Source organism: Petaurus breviceps, unplaced genomic scaffold, assembly GCF_028583685.1.
Source record: "Petaurus breviceps papuanus isolate PSGF00001 unplaced genomic scaffold, PetGlider_PUasm1.0 174, whole genome shotgun sequence".
Lineage (NCBI taxonomy): Eukaryota > Metazoa > Chordata > Mammalia > Diprotodontia > Petauridae > Petaurus > Petaurus breviceps.
This window is the reverse complement of record NW_027185761.1, coordinates 50,842,280-50,869,358: the sequence shown is the minus strand read 5'-3', so window position 1 is coordinate 50,869,358 and position 27,079 is coordinate 50,842,280. Positions and strand designations below refer to the sequence as shown.

The 27,079-nt window shown below is 39.0% G+C and overlaps 1 protein-coding gene and 1 long non-coding RNA gene across 2 annotated transcripts in view; both read right to left on the bottom strand.

The window, feature by feature from the left end:
• Positions 1 to 5,349: 5,349 nt before the first annotated feature.
• LOC138158445 (uncharacterized) lies at positions 5,350 to 10,414 on the bottom strand. The gene is made up of 2 exons (XR_011167649.1): positions 10,366 to 10,414; positions 5,350 to 5,634 (listed from the first exon to the last, which is right to left on the bottom strand). It is a non-coding gene; the product is annotated as an uncharacterized lncRNA (long non-coding RNA).
• A 1,388-nt stretch (positions 10,415 to 11,802) lies between these two features.
• Positions 11,803 to 27,079, bottom strand: part of LOC138158495 (cadherin-related family member 3-like) — a gene marked incomplete at its 5' end in the record, with an annotated part of 85,968 nt that continues 70,691 nt past the window's right edge. The window contains 5 exons of the mRNA XM_069084564.1: positions 11,803 to 11,833; positions 13,202 to 13,401; positions 19,157 to 19,401; positions 20,633 to 20,804; positions 24,031 to 24,263. Of these exons, the coding sequence (XP_068940665.1) occupies positions 11,803 to 11,833; positions 13,202 to 13,401; positions 19,157 to 19,401; positions 20,633 to 20,804; positions 24,031 to 24,263 (881 nt within the window). The remainder of the gene's footprint in view (positions 11,834 to 13,201; positions 13,402 to 19,156; positions 19,402 to 20,632; positions 20,805 to 24,030; positions 24,264 to 27,079) is intronic.

Below are 27,079 nucleotides of genomic sequence, written 5' to 3'. Positions count from 1 at the left end.
AGTTTGCTACACAAAAATAGCCTGAAGTCCAACTTTCCTTAGAAATACAGGATGACATTTTCAGTCATACATATCTCTCTCTTTTTCCTCCCATCCCCATGATGTTTAAAAGAAACAGTCCTCCCTCCCACCTCAAAATTTCACTCAAATATTTATCCTAGATCACCCTAGACCATTGAGACACATTGGCATAATCCTTCCACATTCTCAATTCAAACACCAGTGTGGGGAGGGCTCAAACATCATTCTGGTGGCAGTCCTGACAGATTTGCAAAACAGTGGTTCAACTTTTCTTCTGCTTACTTCAACCTCATCTCTATGAATCCTACTATGCCCCCTCTACAAGGTGCCATCTTTTCATCTATCTTTCTATAATCTGTTAGTCCTCCTCTCTCCCCATGAATTCTTTGACATTCAATGCTTATGAAAAATAATGAGTCTCCATATTCCCATAGGAAAAGTGAAGACTAGCAAGGTTATTTTTCCTGAGCTTAAATACACAAGCATTCTTATATGTGGCATCTACATGATGCTGGAAACACCAAACTACAGGATAGATCTGTGATTGCAAGTAATTCCTGGTGTGTGTACTCCCTCTTCCAAGACAAATCCCCACCTGCCAAGACTTAATAGATAAGCCCTATGGAGTTACCTGAGGATTCAAGTGAGTAAGTGACTTACCCAGGGTCACATGGTTAATAAGAGTCAGAACTGGATGTGGGTCTTCTTGATTACTGATTACTTCATGCCATCTCTATAATAACAGAAATATCTGACAACTAAGGGCTATAGCTAAATCAGCTTTCCAGCATTACCTAGAACATCCTAAAAGCGTCCATCTGAATTCAGTATGCTCATTTCTTGTCTGGTCTTCAGTGAGTTCAGTCACATTGATCAGTGTATGCCAAGATAACCACCAATGCGACAGGCATGAAACCTTGACAATTTTCATTGATATCAGTGGTAGACCTTCTCTACCATCTCTCACCACTTAAACTCCCACAGCATTTTTTCAATGTCAGAACAAAGACTTCTCACTTCATTTAAGGGGCAGCATGAAAGATTTAAAAGAGACATAAGGACCCGAGTTTGAATCCTACCTCTGACATTTGGAAGCTATATGGCCAGGGGCAAATCACTTGCCCTCCCTTAGCCTCCAAAAAGTGGGGATAATAATACCTTAAGGCTTCATATGGGGACAATAATATCACTACTACTTACCTCAAAAGACTGTGAGGTTGATATGGGTGACAAATTAGATAAAATCTATAAAATTCTTAACAGACCTTAAACCCTGTAGAAACTTTGGAAATGTGGGAATGGATAGAAGTGTTTTAGAAGCCTTAGTCTGATTTCTACCAGTCACTTGGCAGTAACAACATCTTGCTTAATTCAGCTTATTTGGTTGATACATTGGTTTATTTTTTTAATCAATCAGTCTGCACATATTTATTGAGGATGATTCTGGAAGTCATGTTAATCATGGTTTCATTAATATGCTTATTATTTAGCTAATTTAGTTCATCTCTAAGATATAAATAATATTATTTTAATTTCAATAAAAGGATACATAGATCAATTGCAATATTTCAATGAACCTATTCTATGTATCATATATATATATATATATATAGAGATAGAGAGAGAGAGAGAGAGAGAGAGAGAGAGAGAGAGGAAGAAGTTTTTTTTCTGTTTCTCCCCCATTAGAGTGTGATATACTTGAGGACAGGAAATGTTTTTGCCTTTTTTGTATCCAGAGCCCTTAGCACCAGGCCTGTTACACAATAAGCATTTAACACATGTTAATTACCTGTTGACCAAATGACTGATCTGTTGTCTCCACAATATGTTTATTCCCATCACCCATGCAAATCTCAACCTATTCACTCTTGCCCAAAATGTGTGACTTTAAATCTAACATAAAAGATCTGTGCATTATGCTAGGGGTTTTCATCTTTTAAGTCTTTTAATTGTTTTCTTTTTATTGGCGTCATTTGTTTTTATATCACATTCATTTCCAAACACATCCTTCCTCTCTATATATGGTAAGTCTTTCCTTGTAAAAAAGATTTAAAAAGAAAGAAGGGAAAAACAATTCAGGAAAAACAACCCATCAACCACATCTGGCAGTATATACAATATTGGATACCCATAGGCCCCCTACCCCAGGAGTGAAGGGAGATATCACTTCTCCTTGTTGCTTAATTTGTGAAAGGGTTTTGGAGACTTCCTTTCGAAATTATTAAGATTTATTATAACTACTATTTATATAGAACATTAAGGTTTGCAAAGTGATTTACATATGTTATTTTATTTTATATTCCCAACAACCCTGGGAGGTGTTATTATTTTCCCTACTTTCAGATGGGGAAATTGAGACAAGGTCAGTGACTTGCCCAGAGTCACACAGTTAGATATTTGAGTGAGGTTAGCCTTGAACTCAGATCTTCCTGACTCCAGGTCCAGTGCCCTACCTACTGCTCCACCTAGCTGCTTCGAATAGCCATGGGTTAAAAGTTAGTCTATAATCATCAGTCTGACCAGTAAGAATCACCAAGCAGTGTTGTCATGCCTGTTTTCATTGACCTTAAAGGTTCCACACAAGCCTTTCGGACTTGCCACCTGGGCAACTCTCTTCACTAGCTAAACACAATTGGAATTTGTTTTAGCCTGAATAGACTTTGGGAATGTCTTAGCAGCCATGCTGTAATAATGTTTACAATATATCAAGGACATAATAAAAATGTCATTTTTTTCTATTTAAAGCTTGTTCACAGAGAGTTTAACTTATGTGTTATGGGAATAATTACACATTTTAATTCCAAAAGGCTGGTAAATTTTTTTTCTTCTTGTAAGTAAATCTTTTATTATGGGAAAAGGGCCATGACCTTTGAGTTGAAAGCAAAACCAAACATGACTATCAAATGGAAGCAAATATGCAGATGATGGACAGATAACTAGATTCTTTGCCAGAAAAATCAAAACATACCTATTGGTCTAGGGAGGGGAAACTGAAGGACAGGAGAATGTTTATTTCACATGAAATTTCATTCTCCATTCTGGGTAGAGAGTTGTATCTAATCAAGAAGAAGGCAAAAACATATAATTTCTTCATTTTCAAAATTGTGCATCATCACACTGGGAAAGTCTAGTCAGAGACCATCTAGTCCAGGATATACTTTAAAACATTAAGATTTTTGGCCACCATATTACCCTGTTAACTCATTTTAAACTTAAGTTTCATCAAGACCCCCAGATCTTTTTTTCAGAAGAACTTCTCTCTTACCACATCTCCATCATCATGTAGCTGTAAGGTTGATTTTTTAAGCCTAAGTGTAAAACTTTGCATTTATCTTTGTTGAATTTCATTGTAGGTCATAACCTACATTGAGATTAACCAGTGTTATTAAGATTATTTATGTACTATTTCATTCCAGTATAAATCTACCTAAAATAATTTAAAGAATGAATCATGGAAACTTTTTTTAAGACTAAACTAGTGGCAGATCATCAGATTTTTCTAGTGTGACCCTAACCATTAAAAGGATAAACCAGCTTCCCAGACACTCTTTGGATTATTATGCCCATCTGGAGGGAGGCAGCTATTGGTCATTCCCAAACTCAGTTCTTACAATGGTGAATTGAACTCAAAATTTTCCACCTTCCAATAGAGCTCCTTAAATCACCTTACATACCTTGGACCAATTTCATCTTAAAAGTCTCTTCTTCACTACTATAAACAACTTGACCTCTTCAGAGCTGGAAATAGAGAAATGGTTAGCCTTCAATACGTACCCATTAATTTTGGTACCATCTCCTTTCCGAGAACATATGTGTCACTGGTTTACAAAGAGGATTATCAAGGCTATGCCTATGGCGAGAGAGGGAGGGGGGGAGTGAAGGAGGCAGGGAGGGGAAGAGGGAGGGAGAGGGAAAGGGAGAGGGAAAGAGGGGGAGAGAGAGAGATGGAACCCCATGATGATTCCTCTTTGCCCTTTCACCCATCCAAAAGCATTTCTCCTCAGCTATTTGGTTGTGTAAAATGTTCATTTGGGGATCTGACTTATCTAGAGGCAGTATTGCACAATGGAAAGAATACTAGGCCAGGAGTTAGGGAGAACTGGGTGATTTCAGATCTCACCTCTAATGCTTATTTGTTGAGTGATTCTTGCCTAATCATTTGAATCCAAGTTTTATCATCTGAAAAATGAAGCTAATAATGCCTTTAGTATTTGTCTCCAGGGTAACTAGGCATTGAAGTAGATACAGTGTTGGATCTGGAGTCAGGAAGACCTGAGTTCAAATCTGGCCTCAGACACTTAGCAGCTGTGTGACCCTAGGCAAGTCACTTAACCCTATTCGCCTTAGTTTCCTCATCTGTAAATTGAGCTGGAGAAGGAAATGGAAAGCCACTCCAGGATCTTTGCCATGAAAACCCCAAATAGGGTCACAAAGAGTCAGACACAACTGAAAATTGATTAAACAACAAAAATTATCTCCTAAAATAGTTGTAAGAATTAAATTAAATAATGGATGTAACACGCTTTGCAAACCTGGAGCATACCTAAACATCCGCTATTATTAGATTATTGGCTTAGTGCTAGATGGTATTTTGTGCATGTAGACTCAGACTTGAATGCTGATTGTGATGGGCACCACATCTTCTCAGCCCAAGAGTTTGAAAGGAATAGCATTATCTGACTTAACAGATAATGTTAACAGATAGGTGTGTAAAAAAGACTGTTGAGATAGAACATTGACTCTGACACTTGCTACTCGTAACCTTGAAGAAGAGTCACACTGAATGTCCCCAAAATCAGTTTCCTCATCTGTCAAATGGGGAGAAGAATATTTGCAATAGCTCCCACAGTGAGGAGTGGATATCACCCTCCTTTAAGTGCTCTCCAAATGTGAATAAGGAAGCACAATAGCCATGGTGGACTTTTAAGCTTCATTTACTAAAACGAGATGTCACAGACTTCTCTAATGCCAATGACAGCCTTGATTCCAACATCACATTTACAAGCGATTAATAAGTAAAGAGTTGGCAGGACCATTTTGCATAGCGAACTCTAAAAGGAAAATTAAAAGGCCAGATCAACTGAGCTTTAAAAACAATCATTCATTTTGAATGATTACCAGTAATCAGAAGAAAGCATTCTGAGTACATTCCCCCTCCTATGCCTGGTTAAGTCCTGCAGAAGGTAAAAGAGCTGATTAAATGGGAAGAAAATTTTGCTGCCATCAGTAAAACTCTTTTGAGGATTAAGACTTAGTCCTTCAGGCCTGTCCCCAGCAGCTTTAATTTTGACTATTCACATGCTGGAAGGCATTAGGGACTCACAATGCAACCGTCTGAAATTTACATTTTTATTTTAGAGAACAGAGTTAAAAATACATAGAATTCAACTAAGCAAAAGATGGTAGTTATAGGTATTGAGAGAGATCCCGTAGGTTCTTTGTAATGTATAAAATGGGATGCAAATATGTTATGTCATCCCTGAATAGGCTCATCAGTGGGGAGTTTCTCTGAGATCGTTTGTATGTTGGCCACCAGATCCTCTGGTGGTCTGGGCATCTTCTTCCATTTCCTAGCTCCCGACTTGCTGTTATATTCGTATACATTCCCTGTGACTGTTGGAGAAAAAGAATACAATAGAGAAAAAACGGGTGGTGAGTTGTTCATATCTTCCAATTTGTGCTCTGTATAACAATGGCAAACATTGAGAATACACATTCAAGGACTTCACAGAAATGCTCCAGATGGCCTCTAAGGTAAGAAGTCTCCTAGGAGGAGGCCTGGGACATTTGATCATCCCACCCATTCTGGAAAACAAAGGCAGATAAAAAAATGGGAGAGGGTTATCTATGAGACATAAAGCTAGTCCTGAAAATGGTCATAGCTCCAGATTCTGTCCAAAAAGACAACTCATACATTTTCTGAGACAGAAAGGATCTCAGTAGCCATCTAGTTCCAATCAGAACATGTCATTCAGTCTTTACCTAGAGAACTTCCAAGACAGAAAATCTACCACCTCTTGAGGTGGTCCATCTCACTTTAAGACAACACTTTTTGTTAGAAAGTTTTCCCAGGAATCACATTCTTTACTTCTGGGGGGGAGGGGTTCTTTCTGTGAGTATAAAGGTGAAACTTTAATTCACTGATTCAGCCTTTATTGATATAGCAACATAGGAAAAAAATAAAAAATTTCTCAACCCAATAAAAGAGTTGGGAAAGACATCAGAAGCCATCTTGTCCAGCTTTCATTTTACAGATGAGGAAACTAAGGCATAAGGAGGTAAAGTGGCTTACTCAAGAACATGCAGGTAACAAGCATCAGAGGCAGGATTTGAACATACACCTTCTGATTCCAGAGTCACTGTCACAACTATCATATGCAGTGCATAAGGCAAGTTATGTTACCCCCATTTTCAGATGAGAGAACTCAGATAGTAGCAAAGTGAGTGAATTGCCCGAGCTCACATAGACAGTAAATGTCAGCGTGCAGATTTGAAGCCAAATCTAAAAACTCCAGCACTACTGGTTGTTTTTTTCTCCCTTATAGCATACTCCTAGAGGTGCAGGCCCTTCATGATACAGTATTCATTCTACAGATGAAGACTTTAATGACATATTTTAGAGAGTTACAAAGATGGTATAATGGTCTAGCAAGAGCATTGGACTTGGCATCAGAGAACCAAGGTTTCAATCTGTGCTACTTACTTTGTGACCTTGACCAAGATCCTTGAGGGCAAGGGAAGCACTATTTCATTGCCATCTTTTTCTTCCCAGCACCCATCACATTGCTTAATAAATACTTGTTGATGAATGAATTGATCTACAGAATTGAAAACCTAGCCTAGAGAGCTCTAACGACCCACCCACCCCCTGACTATCTCTAACTGTATGATCCCATGATCCAAGGGAATACAGCTTTGAGCTTTGGTCTGTCCAAGCTGAAAGGGACCTTAAATAACCTAGTCTACCCACACACCAATTGTGAAGCTTGTAAGAGTGGTAGCCTTGGTGACAAAAAACACACCTCTCCACCAGCACACAAATCTATCCTCTAAGTCAATATTACCTTTTGGAAATTGTGAATAGGCTAGTGAGTTTTAGGTTTTAGTAAGTCAAACTCATCCTGTCCTCATTCTAAAAATTCAGATCATGACATCCTTCAAGCATGAACTTGATCAAGAGACTTTATTTCCTCTTCATTAGCCACAACTTATGGCTCTGTCAGAGCTGATGTTTCCAATTGTATTGTACCATTTGCAGTATAATGTATTCATTAAATGAGGCGGAAACCACATGTTCATGAAAGAACCCAACACTCATATGGCACAGTAGAAAGAACACTGCAATCGAGTGGGAGGACCTAGGTTCAAGTCTCAGTTTTACCACTGTCTGTGTATCCTTGACTAAATGACTTAATTTCTCTAGGCCTCCACTTCCTCATTTATAAAATGAGGGGATTGGGGGATGGTTAGGTGGCACAGTGAATAGAGCACCAGCCCTGGAGTCAGGAGGACCTGAGTTCAAATCCAGCCACAGATATTTAACACTTACTAGTCATGTGACCATGGGCAAGTCACTTAACCCCAACTGCCCTGCATTCCCCCCTCCAAAAAAAAATGAGGGGGTTGAACTACATGACCTCTAAGGTCTCTCGTGGCTCTTAAATCTACAATCTATGTGAGTATAGTTGCTTCATTGTGCCATTTATGTGGATGTCCTAGGAAAGTAGGTGGTGAAATGGAGAGAACACTGGACTTGGAGCATGAAGATCTGAGTTCAAATCTTGTTGCAGACACTGATTAACTTGTGACCATGGATAAGTCACTTAACCACTTTCAGCCTCAGTTTCTTCATCCATAAAATGAAGATAATAAAAGTGCCTTTCTCCTAAGGTTGTTATGATCAAGTAATATACACATATATATGTAAAGCATTTTTGCAAAACATTGAACTCCATATAAATTATTATTGCATGCTGACAAAAACTAATCTTCATTAAGAATAGGTAGAAATCAACCAATCAACATTTATCAATCACCTCTAAGTACTAGTGATTGTGCAGAGCACTAAGGATGCAGAAATAAAAATTGAAACAGTCTCTGTCCTCAAGGTGCTTCCATTCTAACAGGTAAGACAACTTGCATATATAAAATTACACACAAATTGTATACCAAGTGAATAAAGGATGTTTGGGGTAAAAAGTGCTTGAGCCACTGTGACGTACCAGAAAGGCCTCATAACAAAGGTAGGCCTTGAGTTGAATCTTGAAGGAAACCAGGGATTCAGAGAGTAGAGAAAAAGGGGGTGTGTATATTCCTCCATGGGTGATAGCCAGTTCAAACACACAGAGTTGGGAGACAAGGCATTAGATATAAGGAACACCAAATAGACCAGCAATGCTGGGCCATATAGTATACAGAAAGGACTCCTGTTTGGGGAGACTGGAGATGTCGGAAGGGGCCAAGTTAGGAAGAGTTTTAAACGTCAAACAAAAGAGTTCATACTTGGCCTTAGAGGCAATAGAGAACCTCCCAAGGTTCACTGAGAAGGGGTTAATATGGTCACACTTACACTTTGGGGACAGGGGAGGAAATCATTCTGGTAGGTCTGCAAGGGATGGATTAGTGAGGGAAAAGAATTGAAGCAGGAAGAACAAATAAGAGACAATTGCCATAATCCATGTGAGAGGTGATGAGGAACTGAATTAGGGCAGGGCTGGTGTGAGAAGAGATGCAGTGAGATTTGCCTACTGTTTGGATGTGTGGAGTGTGGAAGCCTGAGGAGTTGAGGATCACATCAACGTTGTGAACCTGGGAGATTGATGATGGTTGCCTCAACAATTGGGGAAGTTCAGAAGAGGGGTGGATTTTTGTAGGGGAAGGGATACCGAGTTCTGTTTTGGGCATGGTGAATTTGAAGAGGCAAAGGTAGAACAATGAAAAAGAAGGGGAAGGAAAAGAGGTAGAAGAGCTATAGAAAGAGCTCCCAAATGAGCACCAAGATGGGAATGGATTTGGATAAGAAACAAGGGACTCAAAGAAAGTTTGCATCTTGGTGTGATTTTACCTGGTGTCCTCTGCCTCCAATGTCACCTGCCTTTCTGATCAAGCCCTGCTAGGACTCTATCCCTAACTCTATTCTGTTCTCACTTTGTTAAAGTCTATTGAGCCTGGGTCTATTGTCAAAGTCCCTGAATAGTGAAATATTTCTAAGAAGGTATCAGTTTGGTCAGTTACAATCATCTTTTTTCCAAAGGAATAAATGTTAGTATTAGAGTCGGGTGGTGCATTGATTAGTTTTGATAAAGTGATTTTTTTCTCTTTCCTTTTTAATTCTTTGCTTAAAAGGATAGCTTGTTCAGTTGGGAACTGAGATTTCTTTTAATATATGTGTGTATACATATATATACACATACCTACATATATACATACAAATTTTTAAATGAAGGTGATATAAAAACAAAAAATACAAATTTAAATTTTTAAAGGGAAAACATGAAATATTTAGCACCACAGAGGCAAAATTTGGTCGATATAATTTCTGAGGCTCTTAAATGTACCCTTAAAGGAATAGTTAAATTCTATTTACATTTTGTATCTTGAATATTTTTGTTTATATAAATGTGAAATCCCCCATTATAATATAAGCGTTCTTAGGGCAGGGACAGTTTTTGTTTCTTCTTTGAATCCCCAAGTACTTACCATAGTGCCTGGCATATATTAAAAACTTAATAGTTATTGATTGATTTATTGATGTAGTATGAATTTGGCTCTCTACCCAAATTATCCTATCACAGATTCACCTTTCTAGTGAGTACAGCCTCCCTACCCAGAGAAAACAAGCATGGCCACAGTAAACTAAACTAAAATATATAGGAACACTCACAGAAAAGAAAACTTGCTGGGTGTCCACACGGTGCAGCTGTGCTCTTCCCCATGTCACAGGGGTTTATATAAATAGGTTCATCTCAATACTAGTAAGCCAAACCATTCCCAAGCTAATAGGGTTCCAGCCAGTCTTCCATCCACTGGCTACTTTTGTCATCGTTGCTTGGATGTCCTGGCTTACTGCTACCTCCACTGACTAGAGAGGCAGCCCGGTTACTTTTGGAGTAACTCACTTGCTCCCAGAGCTCCCCTGGTTTCTTAAGATAGAATACTACCACTGACTAGTTTCAATTCCTAACAGAGAAACTTTCCCCCCCCCAAAAAAAAAATGTTGCTTGAATGATGCTAATCACAATGCACGAGGTGAGTAAAGAATAGCAAGGCATGGCTAGTATCTTCCTAATAGAATATATTTAGGTAAGGAGGGTCTGACCCCCAAAGACATCTGATGCACTGTACCTGGATCAATTGCTTCTTCATCAAATACTGTCTTGTACACGATTGTTTCCTTAGAAAATGACAAATTATTACAAATAAAATAAATTATCATTTTGATACAGAATTACTTTGGGGTTTAGGGGGAAGGGAGTGTTGCAATTTCAATATTTCTAGAACATGAACCCCTCATCACATATCTTTTCATATTCTCCTGGGCAGTCTAAGGTTACTCCTGGGTGATCGGAGTAGACAAGAACCTCCATGATATGCTATTAAGGTCATCCAAAGTTTAAGTAGAATGTAAGCTCTTGAGGGTGGGACTTTCACTTTTGAATTTGTATTCCCAGCACCTAGCAACAAGAACCTATGACTTCATGGTTACAGGGAACTCCCAGGTGAGGCAAATTCCTCTACTAATACAGGCCAGCATCTTCCTCTACAATTTATACTATTAGAGAGTGGTCTAGAAAACATAGATCAGTTGCTTTGCTCAGATTCACACAGTCACTATGTGTCAATAGGAGAACTGGACCAGCTCTGTCTTCAAGGCCAGATCTCTGTCCCCTACAACATGTTGCTTGGCATGGAGTAGGCATCTAATAAATGCTACTTGAATTTAATCCAGTCAATTCTACCACCAAAACCTTCATGTTCCCCAAACCACCCTTTTAATATGCAATTTCATTTCCTTTCTGGGGTTAAGCTATTCCCATTCTAACATGGATTATTTACCAGATACTTCAAGTCAAACACTAGAACCTTATAATAAGAGATGGGTTAAGTGATTTCTACTGAGGAGAAACAGTCAGTAGGTTCTAGAATATAAAATATTGCTTTAAAGGGGATGGGGGTAAAGCAGGCTTAAAGTGGTTTGGGAAGTTAGAGAGACTAGAGCAGCATGAGAGTCAAAGGGTAGACACCAAGAAGAGAGGTAGGACAGCCCAGGTATAAACCTCTTCCCCATCTCACTGACACATTCTACTTGCCTACCTGAGATTGTTTGTGGGTAATCTAATAAATTATTCGGAGTCTATTACAAGACGTCATGAGAATTTCACCTATCCCTACAAGACTCCAAATCAGAGAATCCCTTCTTCTAGAAGGATCACTCTTTCTGTGATAATATTTGGTCCTGGATTTAGCTCTGTGATTTCCATGTTTGAAATTGAAATTATTTATTCTATATACAACATGTGGAGGTGGGGAGAGGAAGCTAACCCAATAATTGCTAAGGCAGGAATCATCACTATGAAAAAGGAGTGGGACGATGAAATGCCAATACTTCTGTGGGAGAATATGGTTCCCAGAATTGTACTCACAGTGACCTCTTCAACTTGACTTTGTCTGCTTTCTGTTACCATGTTATCATTGGTTTTTTTGTTTCCTGTTGGGAAAGGAAAACCGATCAGGTAAGAATCTGATGAGTCACTTCTAAGCAGCTATAGAATAGTCAATAATTTAAGACTCACCAGCTATGTACTTCTTTCCTCTGCAACAAAAGAAAAGTAGGAAAAAATCAGGTTTGTAACACCATTGCACAGCAAAATTCAAAGATCATCTTCATATAGCAGGCAATAAATAGTGAGTGTGTTCTGCTCCATCAGGGAAAAGATAATTGATGGAAGAAGCACCGTCTGAATGCCAATTTTGTTTGTTCTAAAAGATAGGCTCCTCAACACATAAATTGTCTTCTTGGTCTAGGCAGACTAACATTGAGCAGCCAGAATGTAAACTAGCCAATATCCTCCCATATATAGTTGGGTATGATTGAAGAAAGTCTCTAATTTCATTTTGAAAACCTTTGGAATCCTATAAGGCATTATGAAATAATGAGATAATATTTGTAAAGCACTTAGCACAGTTCCTGGTACATAGTAGGTGCTATAAAATTATCATCATCATTCAGTATGGAGGAGTGGCCACAGTACTAACCCCAAAATCAGAAGATCAACATTTCAGTTTCATTACTGATGCTTACTACATGTGTGACCTTGGGCACATCATTTAATATGCCATGGTCTCGGCTTCCTCATCTGTAAAATGAGATGTTTGGACTATATAGTCTTAGAGGTTTTATCTAGCTCTAGATTTATGGACCATCAGGCTTTGCCACTAAGGATAGAGGGTGTAGAAATAGCTATTTTCAGTAAAATTGGTAAGCATAATGCTCGGTATTTGTAAAGTGCCTTACAGAAAACCTTCCCATCCATCCAATTTCCATGTGAGCCTTACAATGAAGAGTTTTCTTTTTTAATTATCCCTGAAGAGTTTTCATTTTTGTGTGTCTTTTATCTTATCATTTAGTAGGGGAAGTAGATTCTTTTATACATAATACTTCGCATTCTGACACTGAAGATCAAGAAAAATTGTCTTTTAACCTGATGTCTATTAAGTTTTAAAGTAAGTGGCACAATTATTATCTCCATTTTACACGAGGAAAATGAGGATTAGAAAGGTAAAGAGACTTGGCCATGGCCACATAGGTATTAATTTACAGAGCCAAAACTAAGACGGGTGTCTCTCAAGGTCAGTGTTCTTCCCATCAGACTTCCCAGCCTCTCAGATAAGGAGCAACGGAGGCAGCTGCTGCTTTTCCATCCACCTACTAGAATTTCTCTGACTCCTCTGCCTTGACCCATTAATACTTGTAAATCTAAACTCAAGGACTTGTGTGCAAACTAAGAACCAGATGAAGAGCGGGTATAACTCACTGTGGGTTTAAACTTAACATGCTCAAAAGGGAAACCCAGCTTTCCACACCCTCAGAAGTTCCTTTGTCAGAGGCCAACTAGGCAACATACAAATGTCCCTTTTAAAGGCAATTACTCATTCAGAAGTTAAATAAAAATTCACATACTTGTTTTTTGGCTTAGAGAGCTCCTTGGTCAGTTTTTGACACCTGGCTGTGATGCTGGTATATTTCACAAGAAGGTAGCATGTCCAGGCAAGCAGCCCAACCAGGAAAATAGCCATCAGTGTAAAGATGAAAGGAATGTACCAGTCGTTGGGATTGTATGTGTTTATAGATGTGTATACAACAGTCACACCTTTCTTTTGCTGATAAATGACACAGCAAAGCACACAAAGCATTAGGCAATGTTTTCAGATAGTATTTTCTTACATATAATAGGATTAATCTATATATGACAAACTGCATACAGTGATCTGTATAATATATATGTATATCTATATCACAGACTAACAGAATTTCAGAGTTGGAAGTAAACTCAGCAAGTCATTTTATCAAACTCATGCATAAAAAGGAATCCTCACTACAACAAACCTGAAATGTGGTCACATGGAATCTGTTTGTATGCTTCCAAACTTGGGGCCCACTATGGTCACAATCAGCCCATTTTATTGGAGGCTCATTCTCACTGCAAACTTGGGAAGTTTTCTCACATTAAGACTAAATTTTCCTTTTTGCAATTCACATTCAATCTTCCTAGTTCTATTTTCTGGAACCAAACAGAATATGTCTAACGTACCTTCCATATCGCATTCCTTCAAACACTTGAAGGTGACCATCATATCTCCACTGAGTCTTTTCCTATACAAGATAAACAACCTTGGGTCTTTCAACCAATCCTCATATGGTAGGTACTTAAGGCCCTTCCCCATCCTGGTTATCTTCCTCTGAACATTCTACAACTTATCAATGTCCTTTCAAACTGCCATAGCTCAAAACCAAATCAATATTTCAGATGTGATCTGACCAGAGCAGGGTACAGTGGGGCTGTCATCTCCTTGTTCCTAGATGCTATGCCTCCCTTAACATAACCCAAGATGTCATTGGTTTTTTGATTTTGTTGCCATATCCATTATTGATTAACATGGACTTAGAAATCCACTAAATCTTTTATACTTTTCTTGAACAAACTCTGTCTAATCATGCTTTCCCTATCTTAGTTTTCTGGAATTGATTTTTTGAGCCCAAATGTAAGACTTTACATTTATTCCTATTATATATGTGTGTGTATATACATATGTATTATACACATACACACTATGTGTGTGTGTGTGTGTGTGTGTGTGTGTGTGTGTGTGTGTGTATAAACAGAGAGGAAGGGAGGGAAAGAAACAGAAACAGAGAGAGTTTTACTCTGAGTCCTCATTTTGGTGGGGAGAAAGCCTTCAAGGGCAATGCTAGCAAGACACAATTCTGGTAGGTTCTACACTTCACCATGTGAGAAAGGCTTCAAATATTAGCTATATATTAAATCTGTTTTCTAATGACAAGCCTACCTAAGTAAGGGAGTCCCATCACTAGGAGTCTGACCATCTGGTAATGAATTATTTGGCCATGGCAACCCATGAAACAAAGGAAAATACATTTAAGTTTTCAATCCCATGTATTTCTCTTCCACTTCTGTATTGCTGTTGGCAGAATGATGGCATGGGCTCAAAAGACGCTAAGGACCAGAGCATTTAGAGCATCTATAAAGCATTAACATAGCAAGTGATTATATATACATATATATAATATATATGCATGCATATGTCATAACGAAAACCTAGCATAGTTGGGGGATGGGGGATGGTCAACCAAATATTCTGTTTATCTCAATCAGCCACCAGGCACTTACCAGGCACTGTTAAACAAGGAGATACTAAGAAAGGTAAACAAACCATGATTCCCAAGTAGTTCACAGTCCAATGAGAATGTGGGTGGGATGAGAGAGAGTGAGGAGACAAAGATGATACCTAGATTGTGAGCCTGCGTGACCGATAGGCTCGTGGTGATCTCAACAGTAATAGGGGAGCCAGGCAGAGGGGAGAGTTTTAAAGAAAAGATGAGCACTATGAGAGGCATGCTGAGGTGAATATGTCTACAGGGCCTCCAGTTTGAAATGTCCATTAGGCAGTGGGAGATTGGGGGCTAGAGGTTAGGAGAGAGTTTAGGGATAGTGAAATAGGTCTGAGAATCATCAGCATATATGTGATCATTGAATCAATGGGAGCAGATGAGATGACCAAGTGAAGAAGCTATAAAAAGAGAAGAAGGCCTAGGATATAGTCCTGAGGGAACCAATGGTTAGTGAGCTTGTCCTGGATGAAGATCCAACCAGGAAAACTGAGAAGAAGCAGCCAGATAGGTAGGAGGAGAACCCGGAGAGAGCAAGGTCACAATAACATAGAGAGAAATTAGTATCCCTAAGAGGGTGATTGACAGTGTAAAACACTGCAGAGAAGTCCAGAAGGATGAGGATTCAATTTTACAAATAAGAGATCATTGGTAACTCTGGAAAGAGTAGTTTCAGTTGAACGATGTGGTCAGAAGACAGACTTGTTGCGGTTCAGTCATTTCAGCCATGTTTGACTCTTCATGACCCCAATTGAGATTTTCTTGGCAAAGATACTAGAGTAGTTTGCCATTTCCTTCTCCAGCTCATTTTTACAGATCAGGAACTGGGGCAAACAGGGTTAAATGACTTGCCCAGAGGTGAAAGGAGAAAGGAAAGGAAGTAGGGGCATTGATAATAGACAGCCTTCTGAAAGAGTCAAAGCATTTAACAAAAAAACTAGAAAAGGCATGAGATGATAGATAGGAAGGCTGGAAGATGAAGTGGGGGCTTCTTGAGAAAGGGGGAGACACAAATATATTTCTAAGCAGTAAGCAAACAACCAGTAGAAAGGGATTAAAGATACTGAGAAATAAGGGGTGAAAGAGAGGTAAATACTCTGGAGAAGACAGAATGGAATGAGATTACTTGTGTATGGAGAGGGAGCTACCTTGTGTAGCAGCAAGCACCCCAGTGTCCCTAGGGTGGCTGCCAACACAGGTTCTTGGATCTGCTTTGATAAAGGAAAGCAATTCAAAATGGGTTAACAAGCTTACTTTAATCAGTCAAATATGTATCATTTACCTAGTTCAGGGGAAAAAGGTCAGCACCCCAAACTTCAGAATATACAGACAGAATTATCAAGACAGAGAAACAGATCAAGTAGACAGGTTTCCAAGCTGTCCAACCATTACATCCATACCAAATCAACATCTGGGTTTTTCAAAGCCAGGGGGCTCTCAACAATGGCTTCCCAGAGTCTCATCTGATCAAATCACAGAACACTTCTCAAAGTGAGCCCCAAAACAAAGCCTTAAATCAGGGTTTATATAGCCTTCTCCTGGCTCAGAGAATGTAACAACCTTCTGGACCCACTGGCCAATCAAAAAGTATCTACTGAAAAACAAGCCTCCCACCCCAGGCTCCAGGTGCCCTTTAGCCTAGGGGCAGGGAAGATCTTTAAATTTGCATTTCCATTACACCTTGGCAAGAAGAAAGGCCACCTCTTCATAGGATACAAAGGTGAAGAAGACAGTAATGTGAAGTCTTTGTGTAATGTGAGATGAAGAGAAGAGAGACCTTTCACTGTTTAGCCTCAATTTTTTTTTCAGTGAAATATGAGGCAAAAATCTGAAAGAGTGAGGGCTACAGATATCTGTGTGTATTTCAAATAAAGATTGCCAAAACTGCAAAAAGACAAAATATGGCAAAACTATAGAACATAGTTAATGTTGATCTTTAATGATCAAGAAGGCATTTCAAAGCTCTCACTGTGCCTTGGGATAATCATTAGAAATGCCAGTTCTTGCTGTTCCAGCAAAGTTTGCTGAATATCATCTGACAATTATTTATATCCATGTGTGATAAAAACTAATTACCAGTGACTTTTTTGCACAAAGTTGACTACACTTGTCTTTACTGTCTCCACTCCCACCCATATACTATATTTGCTGATCACAAATTGGCAGATTTTATCAACTACACAGAGATATAACAATAGTCAGAAGAGTCACTATGAGTGGATGGGAGAGTACATTATTGGAAACAGAGTTGGGTAAGGATGGTAATTAGTGGTAAATAGATAGGTGAGAGTGCAGAGAAAAAAGATGAAATCCAGAACCTATTTGGGGGAGGAATTTTGCTTTGCAAAATTTTTCACATGAGAATGTCAATGCTTCTCCAGAATTTTTCTTTGGGAATTATCAAGATGAAGTGATAAACAGGAGCAGCAACCTTGGGTAGTACTGGACTTGAGATCAAAGAGAGACCTAGATTTGAACACTCCAGCCCACTCTAGATACTCGTGAGACTGTGGACAAATCCCTTGGCCTCTTAAAACTCAACTTCCTGATCTGTACACTGAGGGTCACAGCACCTGAGATATCTACACTTCACAGGGTTACAATCAATCTTACACAGGATACAATATCCAAGGCATTTTCCTCTGCCTGTCATTTAAAGCCTCTACAACCTGGCTCCTGCCTAACTCTGGCCTTTTTTTCATATTATCTCCCTTCACAAACTCTTCATTACAGTCAAATTAGGCTACTTACTGTTATTCTCCCTAGACAACATTCTCTCTCCCATCTCTTGTCTTTGCATTAGCTGTCCCCCATGCCTGGAATATACTCTCTCATCCCTTCTATCCTTATTGTTGTCATTCAGTCATGTCTGACTCTTCATGACCCCATATAGGACTTCTTGGCAAAGATACTGGAGTGATTTGCAATTTCCTTCTCCAGCTCATTTTACAGATGAGGAAATTGAAGCAAACAAGGCTAAAGTGACTTGCCCAAGGTCACACAGCTAGTGTCTGAAGTCAGTCTTCCTGATTCTAGATCCAGTACTTTAATCACTGAGCCATCTAACTGTCTCTACCTCTACCCTCCTTTCCTTTAAACCCAGTACAGGTGTTACTTTGTAAACCAGGTCTTTCCTGGTTTCCCTGATATTCAGTTCTCTCTCTTACATGGAATTACAGATTTAGAGCTATCAGTGACTTCAAATATTGTCCAACCCTTTCACTTTACAGATGAGGAAACTGAGACTTAGAGAGGTTAGGTGTTTTGTGCAACATCATGCAGCTAGTAAGAGACAAAGATGGGGTTTGAACTCAGGTCCTTTGATTACAAATTCAGTACTTTTTATGTTTACTTATCTATGCACATTATTTTCCTCAGCAGACTATTAACTCTTTGAAGTTAGAAATTATTTCATTTTTGTCTTTGTAGCCCCACCATTTTCAACAAAATGGTCAGGACATAATAAATACTTTTTACATTTTTGTTGAATAGTATTGAATCCGATGTTAAATCATTACATTAATTATTGCTATATACCACATTTATAGAAATATAAGCACAGATATATATAGATATATATATGTATATATATATATCTAAAAATTGGAAATAGGGAGGGGGAATGCACCTATGTATAACTTGTCCATTTCTAACTGTAACCTTGGGAGTGCTGGTGTTTCTTTATATTCATTAAATTATTTTACTTTCATTAAATGTCGGGCAGGTAGGTGGCACAGTTGATAGAGCACTGTGCCTGGAGTCAGGAAAATTCATTTTCCCGAGTTCAAATCTGGCTTCATTGACTGTATGACCCTGGGCAAGTCACTTAACCCTGTTTGCCTCAGTTTCCTCATCTATAAAATGAGCCAGAGAAGGCAATGTCAAACCACTCCAAAATCTTTGCCAAGAAAATCCCAAATGGGGTAGAGTCAGAAATGACTGAAAAATGACTAAACAGCAAATAAATTATTTTACCTCTCATAGAGCTTTGTTTGTAGCTCCTCTACAAACTCATATGCTAATATTTTGCCCCCATCACCTCTTTCCTACCTGACTTTAAGCTTCTTAAGGGAATGTGCTATGTCTTATTCATCCCTATATCTCCCACAGAGCATAGATATGCATAGTGCATGTCATAGTCACTGAATAAATGTTTATTGAATGAATGTGAATCCCTCTGCAACAGACCTTTTTGGTCCCAGAAAATTAAATTCTATAATACTTTACTTCAAAATTGGTGACTGGAGGAGCTGGTGTATTTTCTTGTGTCACAGAAATATCTATCATGACAGTCCCTGTTTGGGGGTACACCACTTGGCCATGCTGCAAATTGTCATCAATAATGTGTACCACAAGATGATAATGCTGATGGAAATCTACCCCAAACTTGAAGTTAAATGGATTTTTCACAATTAGCTTCGGGGTATTTGATCCCCGAGTAGGATCAAATCCAAAATGTTGATTATCATTTCCTTAAAAAGAAAAAACACATTTAAAAATTATGATTGTCCAAATAGCATGTAAAATTAATCTTTTACACTTTCATATTTCCTAGAAATACATGTGACTTCATGGAATCGCGGAATTTCAGTGATGGAAGGACCTCAGAGACCATCTAGTCTCTGAAAACAAACTCTAGAAGTGGTCATCCAGTGGTCATCCAAGACCTCTAGTAAGGGGGGGGGGGGGACCTATTACTTCCTGAACCAACTCACTATATTTTGGGGAAGGCATAATTACTAAGAAGTTTTTCTTTATATCAAGCCTCCACTTCCAACTGTTGCTTCTAAATCTGCCTTTTTGGACCAAGTAAAATAAGTCTAATGACTCATCCAGTGACAACCCTTTAAATACCTGAAATAATCATCATGCCCCCCTTTGCAACCTAAGTCTTATTTTCTTCAAATTAAAAATAGAACATTCCTTTAAGTAATCCTCATATGAAGTGAACCCAATCTATCTTGGTCACCTTTGACTGGTTGCTCTCCAGCTTATCAAAATCCTCCCTAAAATATGGCACATGGGACTAAGCACCATGGCCATCCGCACTGTGTACTGTACTATACTGTGAGTACTATGAATTTCTTTCTCCTGAACTGTTTTTTCAGCCTTACAAGAACCTGATTTGGGATCTAGATGCCTGGTTGGTCCAGTTAGTTAGAATATCATGCTACTGGGGACTGAGTTTACTCTATGTATGGTCAGTTATTTTCATTGCGTTCTGTGATCAGAGACTGTACCCCTTAACTCTTGTGAGTCATCTTACAAATGCATACACCATATCACAATGGGATAGGGATGGTTCCTTGCAAATCTCTCTGCAGAAAAATAAATCAAGGTATCAGTCATACTGATCCTGAGTGCACAGTATCACTAGATATGTGAAGGACTGGATGACGTTTAAAAGTTAGCACCATGGACAGCGCATTGAGAACCTTGAATTATAACTCCTCAGCTTTTCTGCAGAGCTTTAGTTTCTAAAAAGACAAAGCAATAATGAAATGTCACTCCATGATAGAAGGAATTCTGCTGGACACAGATATTTAACAAGTGCTAAAATGTGTTGAAAAAATTAAATAATATTGGATTTACTAAATTAGATACTTAGCTAAGTAAATAACAAGATTATTTTCAAGAATGTAGTTACATTTGTAACCAGTGTGATTCACCTTCATTTTAAAAATTCATGCTAAAATCCCCTACCAGAAACTATCTCGAAGCGCATTTCAGTATTGTGCGAGTCTCTGTCATGGCAGCTTAGCTTGAAGCTGTTGACGTTTGTTCCAGCAGCTACATTGTCAAAAATGACTGCCTTATATTTAGATGGTTTGCAGACGGGTGCTTCGTCATTCTCATCCTTTATGTCAATTGTAACCTGTCAGCAATCCAAAAGAAAGAAACCTCATGTCCACATTATATGGCTATTTATACACAAAACCAGAAATAAACATGTGGGTAGATGGTGATTGTCTGGGATTTTTATTGAAAAAAGAAAACTTCAAGATTTTGATGCAAGATATACACCATGAATTTGGTTTCAGTCTGTCAGTTTCCTTGTCACTCACTGATCTACCTTGCCCTGGGCATCAGGCAGAAGAGACATGGGAATCATTAAAATATCCTATAGCAGTTCCAACAGTCTATATTAATAATATTAGCTAATGTTAAATAGTACTTTAAGGTTTACAAAGCATTTTATATATATTATCTCATTTGATCCTTACAACAAACCTATAAGATAAGGGTTATTATTATGCTCATTTTACTGATGAGGAACTGAGGCTGAGACACATTTATTTAATAATGTTCCCAGGATCACAGAATTTGTAAGTGTTCAAGACAGGATGAAAATTCAGGTCTTCCCAACTCAAAGTTTAGCATGCTGACTTCTATGCCATCAAGTTGTCTTATATTGATAGAAAATTACTAGAAAACAAATGGTGAAAGAAATTCTCTGCCACACCCAAAAAATTCATCAACCTTAAGCCCTTTAAATATTTGCACCTAATAACAAGCAAATCTTTTGTTTGCTTCCCTTCATTGGATTTGGCTGATTACCTCCAAGGCAACCTCTGAAATATATCAAGTATATATGCTGATGGTAATAGTTATCACCTCAGAATGGGTTATGACCATAATTAGAAGCCGCTCTCATACTTTCTTAATTAAAATATCATGAAACTGTTGTAATTTACATGGAAAAGATCAAAATATCAAGGATTATAAAATGTCATTGATCAAACACCAGCCAGCCTGGAAAGGTCACCTGCCTACCTCCTGGATAAATAATGATTTTCTCTATAATATTCACAAAGAAAAAGCTTGTTTTGATTATATCAGCAAGCACATTCTATAGATGTTCTCAGTTACTGTAATTTTAATAGCTTAGATAAATTTTGGGGGGAATTATCCAATAAAAGCTCTTTCTGTAAATGCCTTAGTTTCTTGTTTGATGTTTCCAGTTCAATTCAACAAGTGAATATTAAGCACCTACTACAAGTGAGGCACTGTGCTAGAGATAAAAATACAAAAAGGGATAGTGCCTGTCCTCAAGGAGCTTAGCTTCTACTAAGGGCACATGTTCACAGGCAAGTTAATGTGGGGTATACACAGTGATTAGAGGAAGAAGAACTAACAAAGGTCAGGGAAGGCTTCTTGAAGAAGATATCATTTGAACTGAGCTGTGAAGTGAAATAGGCCTTCCAAGAGTTAAAGGTGAGGAGGTAGAGTATTCCAGGAATGAGAGACAGTCCCTGCTAAAGCATGGAGGTGGGAGAGGTGATGTCATATGCAAGGAACAGAAAATGGGTCAATTCGGTTGTAAGGGAGAGCAATGGATCACTAGCATGGAAGAGTAAAGAGAGAGAGAGAGAGAGAGAGAGAGAGAGAGAGAGAGAGAGAGAGAGTCTGGTTCACCATAGAATCAAATTATGAAGGACTTCAAATGGAAAGCAGAAATTTGTATTTTAAAAGAAAGAGGAAGACCTAGAAGTTTCTTGAATGGAGGAGGAATGTGGTTAGGTCTCCTGATATGCTTGACTAAAAATACCAATTTGGCAGCAGTATGGAGACCAAATTGTAAAGATATGGGAATATGGGAGGAAGGGAGGGAGTTAGGAAAGAAAAGGAGGAGGGAATAGAGAAAGAAGGGAAGGAAGGAAGGAAGGAAGGAAGGAAGGAAGGAAGGAAGGAAGGATTTATTAAGCAGTTACTATGTGCCAGGCTCTGTGCTAAGCACTGGGGACACAAATAGAAACAAAAAAGATAATTGATCTTGAGGAGCTTACATTCTAATGGGGAAAGACTAAGATGAGACATGATGAGGACATGAACTAAAGTTGTTATGATGAGAGTAGAGAGAAGGGTATGGATACAAGAAATGCTAAGTAGATGGAACTGACAAAACCCAACAAGTGAGTGAGTAAAACATTGAATGTGTCTGCTATGTTATGAACCTAGGTTAGTGGAAGAAAAGTGATGTCCTTAACAGAAATGGGGAAGTTAGAACATAAGTTGGGTTTAGAGGGGACAATTGTGAGTTCTGTTTTAAGCATGTGAAATATCACTTTCCTATGATATATGTGTTGTTGTTCAGTCTTTTTTTTTATTATTTTTGCTTTTTGGAGGGAGGAGGGCAGGGCAATTGGGGTTAAGTGACTTGCCCAAAGTCAAACAGTTATTAAGTCTCTGAGGTCAGATTTGAACTCAAGTAGGTAAATCTTCCTGACTCCAAGTCTAGTGCTCTATCCACTGTACCACCTTGTTGCCCTGTGATACAGAGGTGACTCTGGGCTCAGGGGAAATATAAAGAATGAATATATAAATCTGGGAACCATTTTATAGAGATATTCATTGAAGCCACTGGTAACAAATATTCTGAATTTATTCCCTCTAGTTTTGCTTCCTGTCAATGACTTCTTCAGAGTTTTTACATGTCAGAGACTAGAGAAAGTTTAATCAAGGCTCTTTGGAACAGTCTTCTAAACTATAATGAATAATGCAGATCTTAACCCTTTGGTTCTCTTCTACTGAGTTTTCAAGTTAGCTTAACTATACTCATAAATCATATTTCTATGAAACCTTAAGGTCTAAGAAGTGTTTTCCTTACTGCAATTCTATGAGGTATGTCAGGTATTATTACTATTTTGCAGGTGAAGAAACTAAGGCTCATGGAAGGGCAATGACATTGCAATGTTGCACTGTTATTAAATAGGTCTAGACTAGAACATAAATCCTCTGGCTCCAAGTCCAGTGCTCTCACCAATATGTTAGGCTGTGAAAAGGTACTGCTCTCTGCAGAAAGCCTTTTTATACTCCCCAATTTCTTAGTGCTCTCTTTTTCCTCAAATCATCTAATTTTTTTTATTCCATTCAACTCAACAAATATTAAAAATTTCCTATTTTCAAAATATTGTGTTTAACTCTAAACTAAGGATCACAAGATATTTTTTTAAAAAGGAAGTAATCCTTGCCTTGAATGAATTTACACTCTATTCTAATCAAACATTTTATTCCTTATTAAAATGAGGGCAGGCATTGCTTTTCATTTTTTATCCAGTATCCCTAACACTTAAGGAAGTTTGTATTTCTCCCTTACTTACTGTGGTAACAGCTGTTCGTGGTTGAGCTTGATCACAATCCACAGCTTCGATGGTGAGGTTATATTGATTTACAGATTCATAATCTGGCTGGGTGGTCAGTTCTATCATTCCAGTTAGTGGATGAATCCAGAATCGCCGAATAATCTGGGCATCTCCTCTGATTATTTTGTACCTCACACAGTTCAATGGATTGTCTCCATCAAAAGCAGTCACTCTTCCAACTTCATAGGAAGCTGTAAGTTAATACTTCATGACAAGTCAGTTTAATTAAAAAGTCATTCATTCTCACCAAATGTGCCATTGTTCCAGAAGTCTTTAATAGCAAGAAACGGAAAAGTTCTCCAATATATGGACCCAAGTTTTGAACCAAAAGTCAGTTTTAAACAATGAAATGGCTTTTAAAGAATTAACTTTACATGACTAAAATACATTAAATAAGAAGAGTTTTCCTTTCTTTACTACAAGACTTTCTCCAGAAACTTGATAAACTTGACTACACAGTACAAAAGTGAGTTTTGCTGTTATTACTATAACTTTTGAACATTCCACCCCATTGGTCTGTGGATGATTAATTTGAGGAGATAAGCTTTATCTTCTTTGGCTGTTGTCCTTCATCCTTGAAGAGGACCAAAATGACATCACTATGTTAGTCAAGTTCCAGTGTGCCCAACTGTGGCTGATCAGACCAATATAAGCTGAGAATGTTCTACCACAGCTCAGGCACAAATAGTCTGTGTGAACATTTGGGGTAGATCCTCTAAAACTGCACATCTCACATTTCTTTTGAGCTACTTCAATTGTCCTTTGGTCACAGAGTACAGTACCTTCTCTGATGAGGGCATGCCACGTTGGGCAGTCCTATGCCAGTGTTTCCCATGCTACACAATCATTGCTTTTGTACATTTTTTTTTGTACTTTGACTGCAGGGTAGGATCCCACTGCAGTAAGTAGGCCAGGGTGGGATAAAGCAGACAATTTTTAGAGAACCTACTCTAGACCCTTCCTCACACTGGGATGTAAGGAATGTGGTCCTTTAAAAGGTTTTTCAGACTCCCCTGGGGCTGCTGAATCCCACTGCTGCTTCCAGTGAGAAAATGACCCTATGGCCTGGGCCACCTCTGTACAGGTTGTGATGATAGCTCCCAGTGTATCCATACCTGCTGTTCCATCACTTGTGTCTCACCATGGGACTTTCACATAGGAAAAAATGGTAAAATGGTATGGATGATGTCTTCTGATTCATGCACAAATTGGATTTAAGTGAGGTAGAGTTGCGTGAGGTCATCAGCCTCACTTGCAGAGTCGTCACAGACCAGTGGCAGGACTGATAGCTCGAGATACAGTGGAGACCTTGGTGTCTTCAGTATCTAACCAAGCTCTAAGTAGTCCACAGTGCCTGCTTCAGCTGTCTTCATGTCATTGCAACAAATGGTTCTCATCTGCCCATTTCACCAGAGGAAGTCTTTACATGCTTGGGGTAGACACCCCCCTAATTCACCAACAGGTTTGAGACCCCTCAGTTACACTCAACTTTGTTTATAGCCTGTCTGCTGAAATGGTTTACCAGACTATGGCCACTGGACATGTTGCAGCTTCTGGGAGCCACAGCTGAGATGCCAAAGAGGGAAAGCAGCCCTGAAAGGGGCTCAGCAGCCCTCACATCACAGGCACTAGTCTTCCCTGAACATCCCCTACACCCCATGCTGTGAAGTAGCACCTCATTATAACAACCAGTACCAGTCATAGTCATGTCTAAGATTTTTCTCTGGAGTGCCAATATCCAGAAGGGCATTTTTCCATTCTGGGGCAATATGATTCTTTTTGGTGGTGCAATAGATTTCCTCACCAAATGCTGTCACCTGCCTTCACCTCACAGCAATAGAGGCTTCCCCTCTCCCCAGAGAACTGTACATCAGTCTGGGCAATCTTCTACATAGCTGTTCTCTCCATTTCCCACTCAAGGCTACACGCCACCACCACCCCCCACTCAACTGTTTTTGCCCTCTGGTTAATCAATTACTTCTCTAGTGCCATTTCTTAAGAGCCACTCAACATTATTTGTTTGGAGTGAAAGTCAAGAAGCTTCAACAGCAGTGGAACTGTGTTCAATAGTGACTCACTTTATGTGCCGTCCCATGCCCTCCTGCTCCTAAGAAGCCACTGTCTTCAGGAGAGCCCTTTACCTGCTCCATAATTTCCAAAGAACTGTTATCAATTAATCAAATCAACAATCTTTTATTGGGCACTTATCTGCTGGGCACTGTGTGAAGTCCTAGGGACACAGAGGAAAAGCAAAAATAGCCCCTGGACTCTAAAAACTTAGAACTGAATATCCCTTAGGCAACCCAAACTCACCACATCCAAAACAGCCCTCATTGTCTTCCCCCAAAAACCTGCCCCTCCTCCAAACATTTTTCTTACTATTAAGGGCACCATCATCCTCCCAGCCTCCAAGGTTCAAAGCCCAGTATCATTCTCAACTTCAAACTCTCTATCACATCAGAGATCCAGTCCATCACCAAATCTTGTCATTTCTGCCTTCACAACAACTCTCGCTACATCTCTTTCTCTCCCCTCACGTGACCACCCAAATTCAAGAACTTAGGACATCTTGCCTAATCTATTGAAATCTCCTCCTAAATGGGCTCCCTGTCTCAGGTCTCTCACCATTGCAATATAGCTTCTATTCATCTGCCAGAATGATTTTTTCTAAATCACAGGCTGGCCTCCAAGGGCTCCCTCTGCCTTCTAAGATTAAATATAAAGTTTGGGGCAAGGGAGGGGGACACTCTACACCCATCTATACACTCTGCCATATTCCAAACAGCTGCTTCCTGCACACAACACAACATCTCCTATCACTTTGCCTTAACACTAACAGTTCGCTGTGTATGGAATACCCTGCCCCCTCACCCCCACCTCTTAGAATGCCCAACTTCCTTCAAACCTCACCTCAAATGCCTCCTCTGGCAAGAGGATTTTCCCAGCTTCCCCATCTGCTGGAGCCTTTCTTCTGACTAATGTTCATCTATTTTGAATGTTTCACATA